Source organism: Amborella trichopoda, chromosome 2 (genome assembly GCF_054954075.1).
Source record: "Amborella trichopoda isolate Santa Cruz 75 chromosome 2, AtrichopodaSantaCruz75HAP2 v2.0, whole genome shotgun sequence".
Lineage (NCBI taxonomy): Eukaryota > Viridiplantae > Streptophyta > Magnoliopsida > Amborellales > Amborellaceae > Amborella > Amborella trichopoda.
In genome coordinates, this window is record NC_142337.1 from 64,931,734 (window position 1) to 64,952,752 (window position 21,019).

General features: G+C 34.0%; 1 protein-coding gene across 2 annotated transcripts; it reads right to left on the reverse strand.

Moving 5' to 3' along the window:
- Positions 1 to 5,363: 5,363 nt before the first annotated feature.
- Positions 5,364 to 12,155, reverse strand: CPA (Subunits of heterodimeric actin filament capping protein Capz superfamily). Of its 2 annotated transcripts, none has more exons than XM_006840477.4 (10): positions 12,032 to 12,155; positions 11,554 to 11,669; positions 8,893 to 8,982; positions 8,493 to 8,557; positions 8,027 to 8,188; positions 7,049 to 7,127; positions 6,732 to 6,809; positions 6,206 to 6,280; positions 6,088 to 6,123; positions 5,364 to 5,731 (listed from the first exon to the last, which is right to left on the reverse strand). In XM_006840477.4, the coding sequence occupies exons 1-10, from the start codon at positions 12,144 to 12,146 to the stop codon at positions 5,624 to 5,626; spliced, it is 924 nt and encodes a 307-aa protein (XP_006840540.3). In that variant the 5' UTR covers positions 12,147 to 12,155; the 3' UTR covers positions 5,364 to 5,623. The 2 variants fall into 2 exon arrangements, with proteins under 2 accessions (XP_006840540.3, XP_088715611.1); XM_088859485.1 differs by having other exon boundaries at positions 8,875 to 8,982.
- Positions 12,156 to 21,019: the final 8,864 nt, after the last annotated feature.

Genomic DNA, 21,019 nt, shown 5'->3' on the forward strand with positions numbered 1-21,019 from the left:
CATCCAAAATTATGATCATCTAACCAAGTATTGGAGATGTAAAAGCCCTAGCAGGGTTAAATACTTCTTATGGCTGCTGGGTCACATACGCTTACTAACAGGTGTTAGGCTGAGAAGATTATGCTTGTGTTTGCTGAATGTTTATTTGTTCTGCAAAAATGATGAAGAGACCTTTGATTATCTTTTTTTGAAATGCTCAATTTCTGAAAGCCTTTGGGACTGGCTGAGCAGTATCTCGGGTTGGCATACACCCCGCCCTCAAAGTATTTCAAAACTGCTACAACAGATTTAGACACCACCCTTCTCAACCCTAAGTATTGCTCTATGGCGAATGGTGGTTGAGGCCACCCTATGGAGTCTTTGGAAAGAACAAAATTTGTACACTTTTGAAGGACGATTTAAGAACTTGGATGCACTTTTGCCTGCCATTAAGAGATCCTCTATTTCATGGGCTTTTGTGATGTTTCATGTGTTCTCTTTCCCCAAAAACCTTCTATTTCCCAATTTCCATCATATCATTTTTTTGAAGAAGCCTCGTAGGAGATTAATATGTTCCTGGGTTAAGCGTTTGGCAGGATGGTTCAAGTTGAACTTCGACGGAAGTGTCCAAGGCAATGTTAGTGTGTTTGGCAAACTTCTGAGGGATAGCTCGGGTGCAACCATTTGGCCTTATAAGGGCACAATACACTACTGTGAAATCAATAAGACTGAGCATTAGGCTCTTGAGTTGGGAGTGAAACACCTTGCTAATATCCACTCCAAAGTAATTATTGAAGGTGATTCAACGAATGTTAAATGGTGCACCACACCGGAATTTTGCTTCTTGTAATATTTCATTACCTTAATGAATAGATACTGCTTACTTTTCTCAAAAAAAAGTAAAAAAGAATACATCTCCAAAATTTGGGATCTAGAAATTATTTTTAGGAAGAATTTATGTGAGGAAGTAAATGGATAATATACTCCTATGGAAGTAGGAAATCTTTTGGCCTTTAGTATTCATGAACGAATATTTTGAAAAATATAATTTGGATTTTGAGTTATTGAACACTTAGATTTGACTGCGTTAAGATCGGACATGCTCTGTTCATTTTTAAGATGTTACCATTTTCAAGCACATATAAATAAAACGTTTATATAAGGTTGCAACCTTAGTTAAAATGTAAAATTAAGATATACTTTTTAAATCCATCATAAAATGCTTTTCTAAAGTTGGAAAACCCTCTAAGTGATAATCTTGACATAGAGATGTATGAATATGAAAAAAAATGTAAATTCCAAAAATAGTGCATCTTGCAACATATTATCTGGAGCGTCCATTTTCAAGATTTTAATGTGTTTATAGATTTGCTTGATTTGAACTATTTTTGGAATTTAAATTTTATAATTAGAAAAAAATAGATTCTCACACCATCATAAGATTTTTCGACACCAAAATTGTATTTCATAATAAAGTTTGGAGGCGCACCCTACTTTGATTGTTTAAGGTTGCATCCTTATGCAAACAACATAATTTTAATTTTTTTTCTTTTCTTATCAGACTGACGGTTTCTGTTCAATCTTTAGATGTTACTATTTTCAGGCACATATAAATTAATGTATAATTTTATTTTTCTCTTTTCCTTTTAGGTTGCTCGCTAGGTTTAAGAAGCTACATCCCCAATATTTGAGATACTAAAAATATCATCATCAAATAGAGTTTTAACCGACGGTTTCCCGGCCGAAGCATACAATTTTATGGCTTCATTTAATCTCTCTCTAAACTGAGTCTCTCTAGAAACCAATCTCTTTCTTTTTCTAAAAATCCATTCTCTCTTTCTCTCTCTAAAAACTTATTCTTTTTCTTAAAAACTCATTTCTCTTTCTTTCTCTAAAACCTACTTTCTCTCTAGAAAACTAATCTCCCTCTAAAAATAAAATTCTCTCTCTAGAAACTTAATATCTCTTTCTCTCTCTAAAACCCATTCTCTCGTTTTAGAAATCCAATATATATTTCTCTCTCTAAAAACACATTTTTTCTAGAAACCCAATCTCTCTCTAAAACCAATTCTATCTAGAAACCCATCTCTCTCTAAACCCAATATTTATTTCTCTCTAAAACTCATTCTCTTTCTAAAAACCCAATATCTATTTTTTTTTCTAAAAACTCATTCTCTCTCTAAAAATCCAATATCTCTTTCTCTTTCTAAAAACTCATTCTCTCTCTCTCTCTAAAAAACCAATCTCTCTTCCACTCTCTAAAAACTATTATCTCTCTCTAAATACCCAATATCCCTTTCTCTTCTAAAAACCCTTTCTCTCTCTAGAAGCCCAATATCCCTTTCTCTTTTTTAAAACCCATTCTCTCTTTCTCTCTCTAAAAAACCAATCTCTCTTTCTCTCTTTGGACACCTAATATCTCTCACTAAAAACACATTCTCGTGCTCTAGAAATCCAATCTCTTTTTCTCTCTCTAACATCCTTTCTCTAGAAACTCAATATCTCTTTCTCTATCTTAATCCCATTATCTCTTTCTCTTGCTAAAAATTCATTCTCTCTTTAAAAATCCAACCTATCTTTTTCTCTAAAAACCCATTCTCTCTCTAGAAACCTAATCTCTATTTTTCTATCTAACAATCCATTCTCTTTCTAGAAACCAATATCTTTCTAAAAACTCATTCTCTATCTAGAAACCCAATTACTCGTACTTTCTCTAACCCATTCTCTCTCTAGAAACCCAATCTATCGTTCTCTCTCTAAAAACCCAATCTCTCTCTCTAGAAACCCAATCTCTCTTTCTCTATCTAAAAACCTTCTCTCTTGAAACCGATTCTCTCTTCCTCTCTCTAGAAATCCAAGCTCTCTTTTTCTCTCTCTGAAAACCCAATCTCTCTTTATCTATCTGGAAATCAATCTCTTTCTCTCTAAAAACCCAATCGCTCTTTCTCTCTAGAAATCAATATCTTTCTCTCTCTTAGAAGTCAATCTCTCCTCACACTCTAAAAACTCATTATCTCTCTAGAAATCAATCTCTTTCTCTCTCTAAAATCTCAATATCTCTTTCTCTCTCTAAAAACCCGATATCTCTTTCTCTCTTTAGAAACCCAGCATTTTTTAAATTTTCTAAATAATACGTTTCTTAATATAACAAGAAAAGTTTGCAGAATGAAATAAAAAAATAAATAAATGGGGGAAGGGACTTCTTGATGGGCTGGGCGGGCCCATGCCCAATATATTCTTTTCGGGTTGGGTGGGCCAGGTTTTGATAGTACATATTGGGGGTAGCACGGGATTTTAAGTACACTTTTCAAGCCAGGCCTTATCGGGCTGGGCCAATGTATTTTCGAGTTTTGTCGAGCCTTGGGCAAGCCTCGCCTGATGGCAGCCTTACTTACACCCGTGGCCCCAATTATTTTAAAAGAAATTGGAATCATATCAACGTAGGTGATTCCAATTTCTTTAAATTTAGACACTTTTTGTGGAAAATAATTTCATAGGTAAAAAAGATTTCTTACTCTTGTGATGAACCAAACATGAGAAATTAGTTATTTTCTAAGAAATCATTTTCATACGAACCAAACGTGCCCCTAGAGAAAATATTTTCTTATGAAACATTTTCATATGGAAAGCATTTTCATGTAAAAACATTTTCTAAAAAATACTTTCATATAAAAGCATTTTCATGTGAAAACATTTTCATATGGAAATATTTTCATGTGAAAACATTTTCTGAAAACATTTTCATATGAGAAAACATTTTCGTATGAAAATATTTTCTAGAAAATATTTCATGTGACAATATTTTCATATGAAAATATTTTCTAGAAAACATTTTAAAATTTTATAGAACACATTTTCCTAGAAAATATTTTTCTAGAAACATTTTCTAGAGAAAACATTTTCATATGAACATTTTCATCATGTGAAAACATTTTAACATTTTCTAGAAAACATTTTCATATGAAAACATTTTTTAGAAAATATTTTTTAGAGAACTTTTTCATATGAAAAACAAGAATAATGATCCTATAGGACCCTCCCCCACCCATGTATGTAGGACCCTAAAGGATCACCATTAAATTTGGTATGGATCACTAAAAAAGTTATCACATGGGTGTGGGACTTGATTTTTTTAAAAATTTGTGTCAAATTTAATTGTAATCCTTTGAAGTTCTACACATATGGGTGAAGGAAGGTCCTATGAGATCATTTCTCGAAAAACAATATGAAAACATTTTTTAGAAAATATTTTTCTAGAAAACATTTTCTAGAAAAAGTATTTCCATGTGAAAATGTTAGGTGAAAATATTTTCTAGAAAACATTTTTTATGTAAAATTAGTGCACATTTAACTCTTAAGTTTTTTTTATGTAAAAATAGTGTTCACATTTTTTTAATTTCTTTTTAACACTTTTTTGGTCTCCCGAGACTTGCCTGATTAGAGCGGTTTAATTGGCCGGTTTACTGGTTATCGGTTAAACCGCTTCCAAGCCCATGTCCGATTAGTTGTTCCAGTTTGATTTTGCGAACACTGCTTGGAGATGAGATGAATTTGACAAAATCACCCAACAAAAAATTGAAATTGACAGTGTTAAAATTATGTCAATTTTTTTTTTTTTTTTTTTTTTTTCAGGTTCTTATGATGGTTGAGATTTTCATTCCCTCAAATGTTGAATCCAAAATCCATCTACAAAATAGATTTTGGAAAGAGGATTCATTTAAATAGGTGAGTCAGCCGCCTCATAGAAACCTTGTGCTTTTCTATTTATGGCAGAGTCTTTTTCCAATAACCATTATAGACCAAAAAAAAAAAAAACCAAACTAATTCTCTGCTATCAAGGGAAATGGAAATTTCAAAATATTTGATGAGATCTTCAAATTCGTCAGAGATGATTGACATAATTATACTGAGTAAACCAACTACTCCAGCATCCAAATCATGGGGCAAATTTCCAGGCAAAGGTCAGCCCAAAGTTTCATAAATTTAAGTCCAACAAATGAAGAGCCAAAATTCATCACATATCTTCTGATCCATGCAAAAAACTTATCCCATATTCAATTTTGGCCATCTTTTGATCGATCTCTCTCTCTCTCTCCCTCTCTCTCTCTCTCTCTCTCTCACACACACACACAAACAAACAAACGCATGCACGCACATAAAGCATGAAAAGAACATGCTGACCACCAGACATGGAAAACATGTCCAGAGTATGACTCTCCTACACTAATGAGCAATGACCATGGCATTTAGATACAGTCAACAGGAGCCAGGCAAATTTCTCATGGTTTTGAATTTCTCTACCAAAAGAATGTGCCCTCCATTTTACATCTACATTCTCTGAGATTGCTCCCAAACATCACAGTGAAACTTCAAAGTCATAACAATTTGAGAACCCACAATGAATTTCACAACAATCAGTCGTAACCAAACATGCACACAATTTTGGAAAGATTAACCCCGCCAATTTCAATATACAATGTAAGATTATATGGTGTGATCTTGGGAAACACAAACATTTGGTGGGGGGGTTAAAACCCAGAATTAACCCCACTAAGAATAGAGGGTCAAGAAACAAGGAAGAAACATTCTCTCTCAAGCCCCAACACGAAAATACCTTCTCTCTCTAGCCGCCAAAGAATATCAATCAGTTTCCAATGCCAAGCTCTTTTGTTAGGTCTCTGGTGAGACTAAACTGCAGAGTATTATGCCATGGGAATAGTGTGCGTGTAACTGGGAGTTTCCTTCGAAGGTCCTGCATCACAAGATCAGTATTTATTAATTCATAAGTTTCATATCGCAGGTTCACAAAATTGTTTAGTACAGTATTTACAACATATGCAAAAGTATACCATATGGACTCTGGAAAACCATAATGACAACGGTAGTCACTATCCAATGAAATGATGTGTGGATAGAGAGTGAGACTGGACATGGTCATCTTCTTTTTGGTTAATCTCCCCTCTTAAACCACTGTCCATCAGTCCATAAGATGATGGGAATCCCAAATGGACTATGAGGTCGCAACTGTCCATTAGATTACAGTATACTTTCCCTAACTATTTTATTTCCTATTTGTTTTCTTGGAAACCCATAAATGTAGATTGATACCTTGAAAGTGGTGTCGGGCAGATTTGAGTATGATGCCTGCCAATACATAAATGTAAGAATACTTTTATCAAAGAACACCCTCTTCCTATCAGATTGTGCCAGAGAGAAGAGTCAGTACCTCAAGTGCCGCAATATACTCTGACTCATGGTGGCGAATGATGTTCGCTAAAGAAACTGCACATTCTTCAGCAAGCTACAAAAGAAATTCCTAGAATTAAACCCAAAGTTAAACTTTCCTAAAGCCGGAAGCAAGAATTCTTATAAGTCAAAACACCAACTTAATTCACAACTGAGCAAGAAAATTAGAGAGACTTATGCCTTATCCTTTGAATAGTTTTTCATATGAGGAACCAGGAATATAGTACCTAACAATACCTAGTGTGACCTTTCATTCCCCAAAGAATGCCTTCACAATGATTCCAAAATAGAACATGTGAAAATCTTTTCACACATTTATTAGAAAAAACAGAAAAAGAACAAAAAGTCTTTTTCAACACATTGGTTGCATGATTTCAACTGCGGCACTTGCATGTATTTAGATAATCAATGGGTGATCTCAAACATCAGAATATTCAAAGGATTGTTTTTATAAACAAACTTCAAAAAAATTGATCAAGGAACATATATTAATTTCCCCAGATGACCTGGAAAATTGTGGAGTCCTTGCATTCATGGTTGGTGTCTAACTGCACATTTCCTTCCTCAAAATAATGAGCATCAACCTGAAAATTTATAAAGTGACAATGATTGACATGAGAGCCACAAAAATTACTGCTAATGTGGATACTTCTAAAGGAAAATCAAAATCCTTTACTGGAAAATGGAAGCCTCTGGCAAATATGCATTAAGTCACAAACATTCACTTTCACGCGACCATTTTCTTTTAGCAATTACTTAAGAATGAAACAAAGTTTTTTTTTTTTTTTTTTAACTGTTTTTGAACAAAAAATGCTTCAGTTACCTCAATCTTTCCTATTAACTCCACAAGTTGTAGTTCATCCTTGAACTCAATCCTCCAAACTGAGCGCCAACTACCATTGCTGAGTTGGTAAAACAAAATAAGAAGTCAAAAAACCAAGCACCAACTGCAACACATCATTCAACACATACCATAATCAATTTGCACACTCTCAAAAGTTTTACACAAACATTTTTCATAATGAGAAGAGAGTCAGAAAGATCAGGTCACTAAGCATCTCGATAATCACATGAATTTGTACGATGAGACCATAAAGACTGGCCAAGTATGTATCCTCAGTATGCAGAATAAAATAACATACCCAATAAAAAAAAGAATGTATGCCATAATCAAAAGGACTATAGAAAAACCATAGTCAAGTGGATCATCACCATCCATGGAAATGATGATGATGACGGAGAGAAAGTAGCAATCAGAAGATGACACTAGAGTCCCACACCCCCTCCATCAACATCTATCGTTTCCATGGATGCTGACAATCCAACAATCTATGTTCCTTCCATTGTCCATTCTGTTATAGTATGCTTTCCAATAAAATACTAGATTTTCTTTGATTGCCATGTTTATAAAATCTTGCAGAAGACAACACATAAAATACAGAAACTATAGTACTGCTTGTTGTATACTTACTGAAGAAATGAAGTAAAAAGATTGTTTTTTTTTTTTTATAATGTTAACCTTTAATTTAAGAAAAGAAATTACAAAAACCTTGGCTTACCACAAAAGAGGTGCTCAAGGATAGGAAAACGTAAAAAGAGTAGAGGAATTGAAGCCTCTTTCGAAAAGTCACTGTTAAAGGGCAGCAACCTAAGAAAAGAGGCCGATCCAGCATACAAGAAGAGAAGAAAAAAGATTGTTCATTCTTCGTATTTTACATTAACCACCAAATGGAGTATTTTAATAGCTAAAACTACTTGGAGAGGAACAAGAGAAATTTATAAATTAAATGCAGTCACACACCAGAAATTTTGTGGACTATGTTTGCCAGCAGATATCACTGCTACCAACTCAAAATCTGATCCCGGTCCTTCAGCATCTTTCCTGCTGATGCAATAGACTGAACAAATTCCTTTGGGATATGCTTCACTTATGTATCTGACAAGCTCTGCATCCAGTGCCCCCCTGCCAGCGATCAAAGTCAGCGTTACGAAGAAAGAATTGAAACAGATGATACCAGCTTAATGGAGGAACTTGGGAGAAAAGATAACATGCCAACTTCAACTCATATATTGAAAAATTAATCAAGAGCTGTGGCCTAATCAAATGCAATGGAAGGCTAGCTTGGGATGGAGGACAAACTTTACACACACACACACACATGCACACACACACACATGCGCACACACACAGACATGCGCACACACACAAACACGAACACAAACATACACACGGAAAAACCTCTAGCAGTAAAGTCATCCACACCTACCGGAATTCCTCCACATACGAGGAAGGAAGCTCATCATCTGTAGCAGGTCTCACCATTGAACAAACCTGAATCCATTTGTATCAGTAAAACTAACTGCAATCAGAGACCTGCTTATTCCTACTGTTAAGTAATATAAATCGATAAACAGTAAAACTTTGTATAATTGGAAAGTGTTTCCTGGATAAAACTAGGAGAAAAAAGACAAATAAGGCATAAAGTGCTTAGAACTGCCCTTAAAGACAAAAAAGCTATAAATGACAAGTGAAATATCGTATTAAGAAAGAAAAAAAAAAAGTACATGTGAATCATCTGAATTACAGAAGCCACTCTAAGAATGATGAAAGAAAAGATCTCAATGGAAAGCATAAAAAAGGTTATCAACCAAACAAGGAAGAACTACTTGTTTCACATGGTCAACAGTTGCAACTTGTGCATTTCTTGGATCAAGGTAGTGACTTCCATCAAGTTCTCCAAATGCTGTAATCAACACCTGAAAAATATATATAATTAATCAATCAACTAATGTGAAGTAGATTATCCATTTCCTAATGAACTGCTAGAGTATGTATTGCTGAAGCAATGACTATGATTTGTTACAGTGAAATCCCAAACCAAGGCAAAATTAAAAAAAGAAAATAATGATTCTTTTGGATATGATTTCAACAGCAAAACAAAATAACAACAACAAAAATACAGATCAGAAAGCACATATCTTCATCCCCTATAGAAAGGCATTTGTGGTACATGCCTTTCTCATGGTTCACTCGGATTTATGATTTATGAACTAGTACAAGAGGCACATGACAAAGATAAAGTACATACTACACATAGGGAAAGGAATCCCAAACCCTCAATCTCATTCTAGGAACTCTATCAGGCCAGGGAAGCTGCTTCTGCATTATGTTCCCAACGAAAAGGTTAAAGCAAGAAGTCTAGAGAACTAGAAATCTCTACTGTCACATGTAGGATGCCTGCATGTCGTCTAAGATGGTGTCAACACACTTATCCAACAAATAACATTCAAATAGTTCCCTTCCACAACCAAAGGGGCCGGAGAAGAACCAAATGATTAGTCAGAGCCCTCTAAGGAAAGCCCAATGCCATCTTAATCAAAACCTTAAACATCTTCTAGATTAAGCAAACTTCATCCTCGGTTAAACCCTCATCACCAATGCAAATCCTGAGTTTCCAAATGAACTTCAAAAACGTTTCAGTCATTATGGCACATTGCCACATTTACCTGACAATAATATTCATTCAGGGGCACCTTCTTAATATTGATATGCCCCAGTTTATTTTTGTGCATTAGATCTAATCCACAAGACAATAATAGAGTGCTTTACATGGTGGGTAAGCTGAGAATCGAATTTTGGACATAAGTGTTGCAGCCCTTACACTGCAACCAGTAAGCTACAGGTCAAATTTCATTGACTATTGTGCCCTGTTCACCCATGTAGAATCAATTGGTCAGGAGACCATGTTTTAGGTGTCAATCTCCATATCACTTGTTTCATCACTGCGGCTCAAGTGACATGGGTGGGCTACCAAAACATAAGGCTCAGACCACATGAAAGCTTACAGGAGATGGGACAATACCCGAACTTCATCCCATAGGTTCACAACTGCCAACAGTGAAGAGGAATAGTAGCTGATGGAAAGCAGCTCCAACTATCCTCACCACCACTGCTTGACATTGAGAAAGTCTTCATCAACATTATTTTACTCATTAGTTGCATTGCTTTCAGAATCAGCTCCAGCTAAGCTACACAAGTACCTCAGCACCTTATTTGCCTCATTAGTTCCAGGAACTAGTTCTCTTTTTTACGTACTTTGTGATAGCCTATGTTTTCACATTGCGATTTTTTCAGTTATGCAAGTCGTGTGTCCTACCAATCATGCTGTGGTTTTACTTCAAAATTCAGTCTAGGATCTAAACCAAGATACTAAGATTTATATAGATCATAAATACCTGGCAGGCACACATTTCTCCATTAACTACAACTAATTTTGTTATGTTCTCTATTTCTAAGTACAGAAAAGGACAGGGAGAATTCTGATAATTCAAATTTCCCTATTGGTAAAAAGCAGCACCTGTTATCCTTGTTCCAACAGAGAGCCCATACTACTCACATCAAATGCACTTCTATACCATGAATATTTGAGAAGATTGTTACAAAGAATGTGACCAACAAAGAAAAAGAAAAAAAAGAATGTTGAGAACCTTTCTGAAAGATGAATCATAGTCAACAATCATCTTCAATTCTAACATGGGACCCATTAGGTATCGTGCTCACAACTCCTTACGGTAGATTAAGGTCGATGGGGATTATAACAAGGTCAGTGACAGGTGGGACAGCAACCTAGCAAGAGAATCATTGGCAGGGTAAATATGTATATGCAAAAGGAAGCCCTAAACTATGAATCTTGTGAAAATTTCATCGAACGAGACAACTGTTCAGTGACATAAAAAACATAATAAAAGTAACAGCAAATATAGACCTTGGATAGTTCATTTTTAGAAGTCAATTAATGAAACTTGACAAATCTTGAAAGATGGATCAAAGGTATTTAATGGAAATATGGAATATTCGATATGCAATCCTCGACATATTTTACAGTGATCGCCAACTCAGGCAACTAACAGTGTGCTGCACAACCTCATCAGAGAACCAAAATAGAAAATGAACTTGCAAGTTAAACATTGGAATCAAATTCTTCACCAGTGAATATACAATCAAATCGATACTAAAAAAAATGTTGCAGTTCTACGCATATGGTGATTCCACTGCACTAAAATTTGCCCAATACACAAGTGTACTATACAGTAGAAGGCTACATGCACAGCACCGCAACCCATTTTTCCACACTGTACATTGGTAACACAAGTTTAATAATCCTCAACCAATGTACTTGGCTATTTCTAAAATCAAGATGGGACAAGAATTCTATATTTCAAATTCTATTCTGTGGATCAAGAAAGAAGAAACCCAAATTAACAGCACCATGGACGATTCAAAACCATGAGAATCTGGAGAGAGAAAACAAGAATTATGGGGCATACCTCACCGCTTCTATTGGGCATTTCAAGGCAAATCATATGTGTTTTATTATACAGTGGAAAGGCTTCTGAAACAGCCATTTCGTATACATGTTCATCCATCAGAAGTGATTCAACATCTGCATAAATTCAAGGGAAACAATAAAACAATTAACAATTGAGTGAATGGATCAAAGAAGAATTTAACGAATTCAACCTTCAACAAATGCATGAATGAGTAAAAGATTGACTGATAATAAAGAATGAAAAGAGAGCAAGATTCGAAGCAGTTACAGAGAGAAACCGACTAGAAAATAGTAGATGAATCAGCACGAATTAATGAGAGATGGGTCAGTGAAAGAAATTGAATTAAAGGAAGAAGGTATAATCAATGAGGGGGAGAAATTGGAGAGAGAGAGAAAAAAAGTGGTTGAGAATGGGTTGAAGAAGGAAAGGAAGAGAGAGAAATGTGGGGCATGAGAGAGAAAGAGAAGGTGGGTACCTTTGGCGACGTACTGTATCTCACCAGGAGGAGAGTTGATAAGAAACCATTTTGCGATTTCCTTTCTCTGTTTCTTGCTGAGCTCTTCTGGTTCGCTCTGTTTTTGCTCAGCCATGGCTGCCCCAAAAATGCAAAGAGAAAATACGAAGCCCAAATAAAAAGAGTCTGGAATCTCCGGACTATGGAGCATGGAGCATGGGCTTTTTATGGACTACGATTTATGCATTGCTGTGTATGATGAAATGAAATGAAATGAAATGACTGATCCAAGTAGTTTTTCTTGCGATGCATTTGGCGCCTTTTTTTCAGAAAAGCTTAAAGAAGAGTGTCAAAGCGTGTACGTATGAAAAAATACTCAAATATGGCTCGTCAAAAAGCTAGGCCCGGCCCGATACATTAAAAGTATTTTTTTATATAAGATATTTATATAGGACTCAACCAGCCTAGACCCCCTCGTTATTGAATCTAGGTCGGGCTTGGGTCAAGCCAAAAGCTAAATTTTGGGTTTGGCCCAAGCCTTCCTTGTATAGTTTTGGGCCAAACATGCACAAGGATTTCCCGGCCCATTAATAAACCTAATCACAATCGCCTCTAGCCATTAATTTATTAATTTTAAAATTGGTTGGTTGGAGATATATCATAAAAAGTAAAATAAATTTAATATCAAATTATGGATAGCCCTTAAATGTATTTTGTAGATATCTAAACCCCAAATAATTTTCATATTATACCTTTAACGCAATTATCGTTTTTTCATGCTTTTACCCAATCAAATAGTTAATATGTTAAAGATTAAAGTACCCTTTAAATCTTTCCTTACTCATTAAATATCTCTCTATTTGATATTTGTTTCTCTCTCTCTCTCCTCGTTGGATATCAGTTTCTCTCTCTTTCTATCTTCCCCTGCCTGAAACAGGAAAGTGCAGTCCGACACAAAGTGTGTCAGACTGGTAGTGAAGCTTATGGGATTTGAAGTTAGAATAAAAGTTGGCACACTTTTGTGTTAGACCGTTAGATCATCTTTTGGTCCAACATAAAAGTGTGTAGGACCGGCTTCAGGCTTCAATTCCAACAGCCTTACTACCAGTTCGACATGCTTTTGTGCCGGACCGCATTTTTTCGTTGTTTTTGTAATGGTCTAGTAAGAAATACGCTAGACCGAAATAATGTGGCAAAAAATACGGTCCAGTAGAAAATGTGTTGGACTGGTTTGTAGGTTTTGATAACCGGTCCGACACATTTCTACCCGATCAAATTTTGGCCATGGTATTGTAATCCTTGTTTTATTGTGCCCATGCCGGACAATATTTTTGGGAAAATTCTATCATGTCCGGCAAATTTTGTGTCGAACCGATACCCAATTTTGCTTCAAGCAACTTGCGCATGAGTTGATGAAAACACGAGGGTACAGTACTAAAAAAGTAGTTTCATAGTAAAAATTACATTTTTGACTTAGAAGGGTAAAAGTACGGAAAAACAATGGATTAAGATTGTGATATGAAAAGTATTGGGGTTGGATGTCTACAAAGTGCACTTATGTAAAATGATTGACATTCTAGCTCAATTTCACATCTAAATTCTAAGATTGTTGCGGCTGTTTTGCACGAAAGGTCAACATTCTTATAGCATGCAATCTCTATATTCATTGATTTTCAAAGATACAAAATTACAAATGTAATTGTTTGAAGGGTGCAGTTGGCATACGGACGCCTGCGTAGGTATAGAGGTACGGTACCCTTCCAATTTCATCATGATATATAATTTTGATGCAATATGTTATTAGGATTATCTCAAAATCTATTTTTATATCTAATTATAAATTTTAAATTTAAAAAATGCTTAAAATCAAGTAGATCTATAAACATATGAAAATCTTGAAAATGGACGGTGTAGATAATATGTTGTAAAATGCACTATTTTTTAGACTTAAAATATTTTTATTTTTCATAATCATACTTCTCGATGTCGAGATGATCAATCAAATGGTTTTTAAATATTAAAACTACCTTTTCCAATGGATTTTTGAGGGGCATCCGTAGTTCTACATTATAAGGTAGTGTCCTTATATAAACTTTTTCCTTGTTTGACGAATAATTTCATATAAAAAACAATAGTAATGATTTATAACAACAATAATGCTTGAGAATGTTGTGTATGTCTTGTTATTACATTTGGTATGTGTACAAATGTTTTTGTGAAAGTATCTTCATGTGAAAGAACTCCTCTATATGATTAGGTGTGAAAATTTTTTCAAGTTAATTGATCCCAAGACATACTCTCACACTATTTGGTAACCAATTGATGTGAAAATACTTCAACACCTAATCATATGAGGGAGTTCTTTCATATAAAACTACTTTCATAAAAATATTTTCATACACGTAAAACGTGCCTTCAACTTTTAAAGGTAATTTTCCTACCCAATTATATCCCTATTTTGTAATGAGATTTATTTAGCAATGAAAAATTTACCAAATTATCTATGAAAGATTAACTAATAAGCCACTTTATTAATATCATTTCATTTAATTTCAAATTACATATAAAAGAATACATGGTCTCGAGTTGGAACAGTCCCAAAAGCATAAAGTGTTTAATAGTTTGTGAGTATTTTGATAAACTTCCTTTTATTTATTTATTTACTTCAAAATTAAATTTCTAAACTCAACCCTCATGAATGGGCTTGTGATTTGTGAATTAACAAACTGTAAGTTCTCTTTTTGTCTGAGTAAGTATTACAAATTAACAAGGAATTACTTTCTGATTATTAATAGGAAATAGATCCAGGTCAAATGAATATTGACCATTATCTATGGGGAAAAGTTTATATAGAGCTGAGGCTCTAAACAATCAAATTAGAGCCTACCTCAAAAATTTCGCTAGAAGATATTGTTTTGATGACCCAATATTATCAAATTGATCATCTCGACCCCAAGATGCACGGACATGAGAAAAAAATGGATTTCAAGTTTTGGAAATAGTGTATTTTGTAATACATTTTTGTACCTTCAATTTTTAAGATTTTCAAGTTTTCATAGGTCTATCGATCTACATTATTTTTGAAGCTTTAAACTTTATAAATAAAGATAAAAATATATTTTAAGGCTATCACAAAATTTTCAAGTGTTGAAACCACATTTCTCGATACTATCTGAAGGTAGGCTCTAATTTGATTGTTTAGAGCCTAGGCTCTATACAAACCGCACATATATATATATATATATATATATATATATATATATATATATATATATATATATATATATATATATATATATATATATATATATATATAAACAATCAAATTAGACCCTAGCTTCAAATAGTATCAAGAAATGTGGTTTCAATACTGAAAATATTTTTTATAGCCTTAAAATATATTTTCATCTTCGTTTATAAAGTTTAAATCTTAAAAAATAGTGTAGATTGATAGATCTATGAAAACTTGAAAATCTTGAAAATTGACGGTCAAAAAATGCATTACAAAATACACTATTTTCAAAACTTGAAATCCATTTTTTTCTCATGTCCATGCATCTTGATGTCGAGATGATCAATTTGATGATATTTGGGCATCAAAACAACCTTTGAGGATATTTGGGCATTAAAACAACCTATTCCAAAGAAATGTTTGAGGTAGGCTCAAATTTGATTGGTTAGAGCCTCGGCTCTATATAAACTTATATATATATATATATATATATATATATATATATATATATATATATATATATATATATATATATATATATATATATATATATATATAGGAAAGGAGAATGATTTCATGTAACGGTTGTGTAGTAATATAATGCAATCACATTTCTAGAAAACCATATTTAATACATTTGTATGACCTCAAATTTTGCACACACACTCCCTTCATCCCAGTAATCAATACCAAAAAAATAAAATTCAATTTGTTTGCTAGATATAGTCAAAATGAGCTCCTCCAATAATGAATCTGGACCATCTATTTGGTGAATTTCAAGATCTAGACCTTTACAAATTTAAAGTCAATTATTTATTTTTTAGCATTGTTAATCTAATGATACTAAAGCAATCTAAAAATTTTGGAAAGAAAAAAAATTCTTCTAAGGCCCTGATCTAAGCATCTTATTAAAATGGACGGCCTATATTAGTTGTGCTCAAAAAACATATTTTGGGGTGTATTTTCAAATTTTTTTTTTTTTTTTGTAATTGTTCATTAGATTGAAAACAACGTATGACGTATATTTAGAAATTGGGGTTAAACAAATGGTTTAACATGGCTTTTGAAAGTTGTTGCATTATATTATTATACAACTGTTGTATGAAATCACTCCCCTATATGAAAAGTCTTAAAAACGTCAAGAGGCAAATTGCTATAGTATTTCACCACCGTCACAGACATACTATGTCCGTGATGGTTTCGCCTAAAAACTGCCATTGACCTACAGGGTTTGTAGCAGTCCCCATATATTTTTTGGGTCAATTTTTCGTGAAAAGAATCCTGTCATAGACATGTTATATCCGTGACATACCACCACGGCTATACTATGTCCGTGGCGATCTTTAATCCACGCTGTCCAAAAAAATCGGACGGCGTCGAGCCTATGGGCAAAAATACTGTTCATTTTCGCCCATAGGCATTTTGTAGTATATATATAAAGGTAATTTAGTGAGAAAAACTGGCCCCTACCTGTTTATTTAAATAGCTTACGAGTTAGTTTTTTTGAAGGTGTTAGTATAATGGTGTCCATGTGAATGGAAACCACAATATGGCGACTAGGGTGTGGTTGTGTGTCCGCCACAAGCCCAGCCCCTTTCCCATATCGACCATTATGTCAGCAATCGAAAATGAAAGGGTTAGGAATTTATTATTTGTGTTGTCATATTAGTTAACCCTCTAGAAAGCTTGGCTAATGTTCATGGAAAATCCATGATATATGGTAGTATGAACTTGGAAAAACAAGCTTTTTCGTGTAGTTCCATCTGTAAACTTTCCTATAAATTGAAGATAGTATAACCAAGAATAGCATATGGAGGGGAGAAAAAAAGGGGTTGTTGGGAGTTAGGAGGCAGGGATTTCCTTGTTCCTCCTCGTAGAAATATAGAGAGGAAAGCATATAAGATGTGATCCAGAGAGAGAGAGAGAGAGAGAGAGAGACTCCCTAGACGAAGTGTTGAAAGATGGGAACACGACGATCCAAGTTGAAAGACCACTAGGTGGATCAAGGGACCACAAGAGTTAGAAGAAGAGAAGGTGGAGGATGGCTTAAATTAAATGATGACGTTGCTTTCATTAGAAGATGCTAGTTTTGTACGCTTTTAGAGAATGAGTATAATTTAATTCTAAGTTGAATTATCACTTTCAAGGTATTACATGGGTCTACAAGGTCCAGCAACGGGCCAGGCCAACCTTGGCCCTAGCCTGGCCCTGGTCCTTATTGGGCCAATCCAGAACGGGCCAAAGAGGCCCTACCTTAGGCTCAATCCTGACCCAGTCCTAGTTAGGCTGGCCAGAGGTAGGCTTAAGGAAATAAATAAAAAATTAAGGAACAAAAGGATCGGGCTGGCATCCCTATCATGCCATGGCCCTGACCCAGCTCTCGGGTCATTGTAGCTAAGCCCTTGGGTCATATTTTTGTGGCCCATGCATTCAGGGCTGAGCCAATTTGGCCGAGTCGAGCAACCTGTCCCATTGCCACCTTCTTACCTCATATATCTTACCTCTTATGTATAGCCTACCACACAAATTTCAAATATCCTCTAAACAATCAAATTGGAGCCTACCACAAAAATTTCATTAGAAGAGGTTATTCTGATGCCCAAATATCCTCAAATTGATTATCTCGACACCAATATGTACGGACTTGAGAAAAAAATGGATTTCAAGTTTTAGAAATAGTGTATTTTGTAATGCATTTTTGGACCGTCAATTTTCAAGATTTTCAAGTTTTCATAGATTTGTCGATCTACACTATTTTTTGAAGCTTTAAACTTTATAAATAAAGATAAAAATATATTTTAATGTTGTTACAAAGATTTTCAGTATTGAAACTACATTTCTCAACCCTATTTAATGGTAGGCTCTAATTTGATTGTTTAGAGCGTAGGCTCTATACAAACCGCATCCAATATGAATATCGGTGTATCAAGTACTAACAGCCATTCACTATAAAAAAGGCACGAACAAATAGAAGTTTGCCAGATATCCTTAGCTTCCATAAAAAGAAGTTGTTCAGCCCCTTAAAATAGGATATCATGCGGCTTTACAAATAGAAGCCTGGGGGGTGCAAATTTATGAAATAGCAGTCCATTCGACGCCCCATTTGATGTGTTTTTGGGAAAAGGTGTGACTTATAACGCATATCTAAATGTTGAGGAAAGATACGAGTTCAAATGTTATATATTATATAAAAAAAGTTTATAAGCAATTTCAACTTACCACACATCTTACCTGTCATTATTTTTTATATTATATCCTAAATCCCAACACTATTTTTTTTTATGAAAATTATCGCAAATATACCAATGTTTTCGTAAAATTGAAAAAAAATCCCAAACTTTCAAAAACCTCTTTTACACCCAACTTTCAAAAATACTCTTCACAGTAGTCTTTCTACCGTAATATATATTGCAAACTTTTAAGTAATATTACGGTACTTTAAGTACCGTAAAACTCTCATGAAGCCAACTAAAACCCATTATACGACATTTTAAGTACAGTAAAAACTAACCCATGTTATAAGACACTTAAAATGCCGTAAACCATTTTCTCATTCTTTTATATTTATCTTTTTCATCTCTAATTTTATCTCTTCTTTCTCTCTTTAATTCCTTTTAATATTTATCTTTTCTTTCTCTCTCTAATTCTTTTTAATATTTATCTTTTTTTTCTCTCTACAATCTTTTCCTTAGATAATATTTATCATCCTCGTTTCCTTAGATAATATTTATCTCTTTCATTTCTAATTCTTTTTATGTTATCTATTATTTCTCTCTCTAATTCTTTTTAATATTTGTCTCTTCTTTCTCTCTCTAATTTTTTATTTATCTCTTCTTTCTCTCTCTACAATTTCATCATTGTTTCCTTAGATAGTTCATGTCCTCTGTTTTGCATAGCCGAAGTCAGTGTTTGATTACTCAAACGAGCCAATTTGGACACAGCGAAATATCCCAATTAGGGAGAGAAAATATTTAGAGAGAGAAAGACGAGATAAATATTAAAAAGAATTAGAGAGAGAAATAAGAGATAGAATCAAAGATGAAAGAGATAAATATAATCAAAGAGTAGGGTATAGCACATTTTAAGTACCGTATAACATGGGTTAGTTTTTTCCGATACTTAAAATGCCATATAATGGGTTTTAGTTTTTATGGTACTTAAAGTACCGTAATTGGCTACATGGACATGGCCAGAGTTTTAGTGTACTTAAAGTATCGTAGTTAATATCGTACCGTATAACATGGGTTAGTTTTTACGATATAACGGGTTTTAGTTTTCATAGTACTTAAAGTACCGTAATTGGCTTCATGGTCATGGCCAGAGTTTTAGTGTACTTAAAGTATCGTAATATTACTTAAAAGTTTTATCGTATTTTAATTACCATAAAACTTGTAATATATATTGCGGTATAAAAACTACCGTGAAAGACTTTTTTGTAAAAAAAAACCCCAAAAAGAGTGGGAAAGGATGTAGACGAAGTTTTGAAAAGTTTAGGTTTTTTTTTTTAATTTTACAAAAATATAAGTATATTTGTGATAATTTTATTTTTCTTTATATCTAACCCACCAGTCAAATAGTCAATGAGTTTTAGGACCAAAATGCCATTTGTTATCGATCTTCCCCTTTCGAAAAGATTGGTCACGTGTTACCAATTTGTCTCGTACGTTTTCTACCTCTCTCCTATTCTCTCTCTTCACCAACCCTCTCTCACATTCTCTTCTCTCTATCCATTCTCTCGTTCTTTTTCTACCCACCGTCATTCCCATTCTCTCTACACTAAATGATACAAAGCTTGAAAATATGGTCTGATACAATTGAAAAACATGCCGACAAAAAGATTTCGATGCGGCACATGGTCCGACACAGAGTATGCTGGACCACATTTTTTAACATACAAGGCTTGAAAAACATGCCAGGCTGCAAAAAATAATTCGCTTCGGCACAAAGATTGTTGGACTACATTTTTTAGCGATAAAGCTTATGCAAAGTTACCAGAGTGTACCGGACAAAAAATTTTTGTTTGCAATCTTGTGCTAGATTGCTAAAAAAAATTCAGGTTCCAATAGTTTTATGACTAAAAAATGCACTCTAACACAAAATGTGCTAGACCGCAAAAAAAAAATCAGTCCGGCACAAAATATGCTAGACCGCAAAGTAGAGAGAGAGAATATGGATAAGAGAGAGTTGCTTTGGCTGGGTAAGTAGAGAGAGACTACCGATGGGACTTTATTTTGGCTTTTGGATAAGTATAGAGAGAGTTTGGGTTAGCATATGCGTAAGTACATAGAGAAAATATGAATATAAAATAATAAGTTAAAAATGGAAGAGAGAAAAAAAAAAAAGGCGTATTGGGGAAAAAAAAAAAATAGTTTGACTGTTGACTAAGGCATATATACAAGTTTTCATATATCTACTCGATTTACTTTTGACGCTTTAAATTTTGAAAAAAGTTTATATAAGCCTAAGCTCTAAACAATCAAATTAGATCCTACTTCAAAAATTTCACTAACAGGGATGGTTTTGATGCTCAAATATCCTCATATTGATCATGTCGACATCAAGATACATGGACATGAAAAAAAAAAAAATTTCAAAATTTGAAAATAGTACATTTGGCAACACAATTTTGGACAGTCAATTTTCAAGTTTTCATGGATATATCGATCTAAACTATTTTTTAAGCTTTAAGTTTTATAAATAAAGATGCAAATATATTTTAAGGCCATCACAAATATTTTCATTATTGAAACCACATTTCTCGACACTATTTGAAGGTA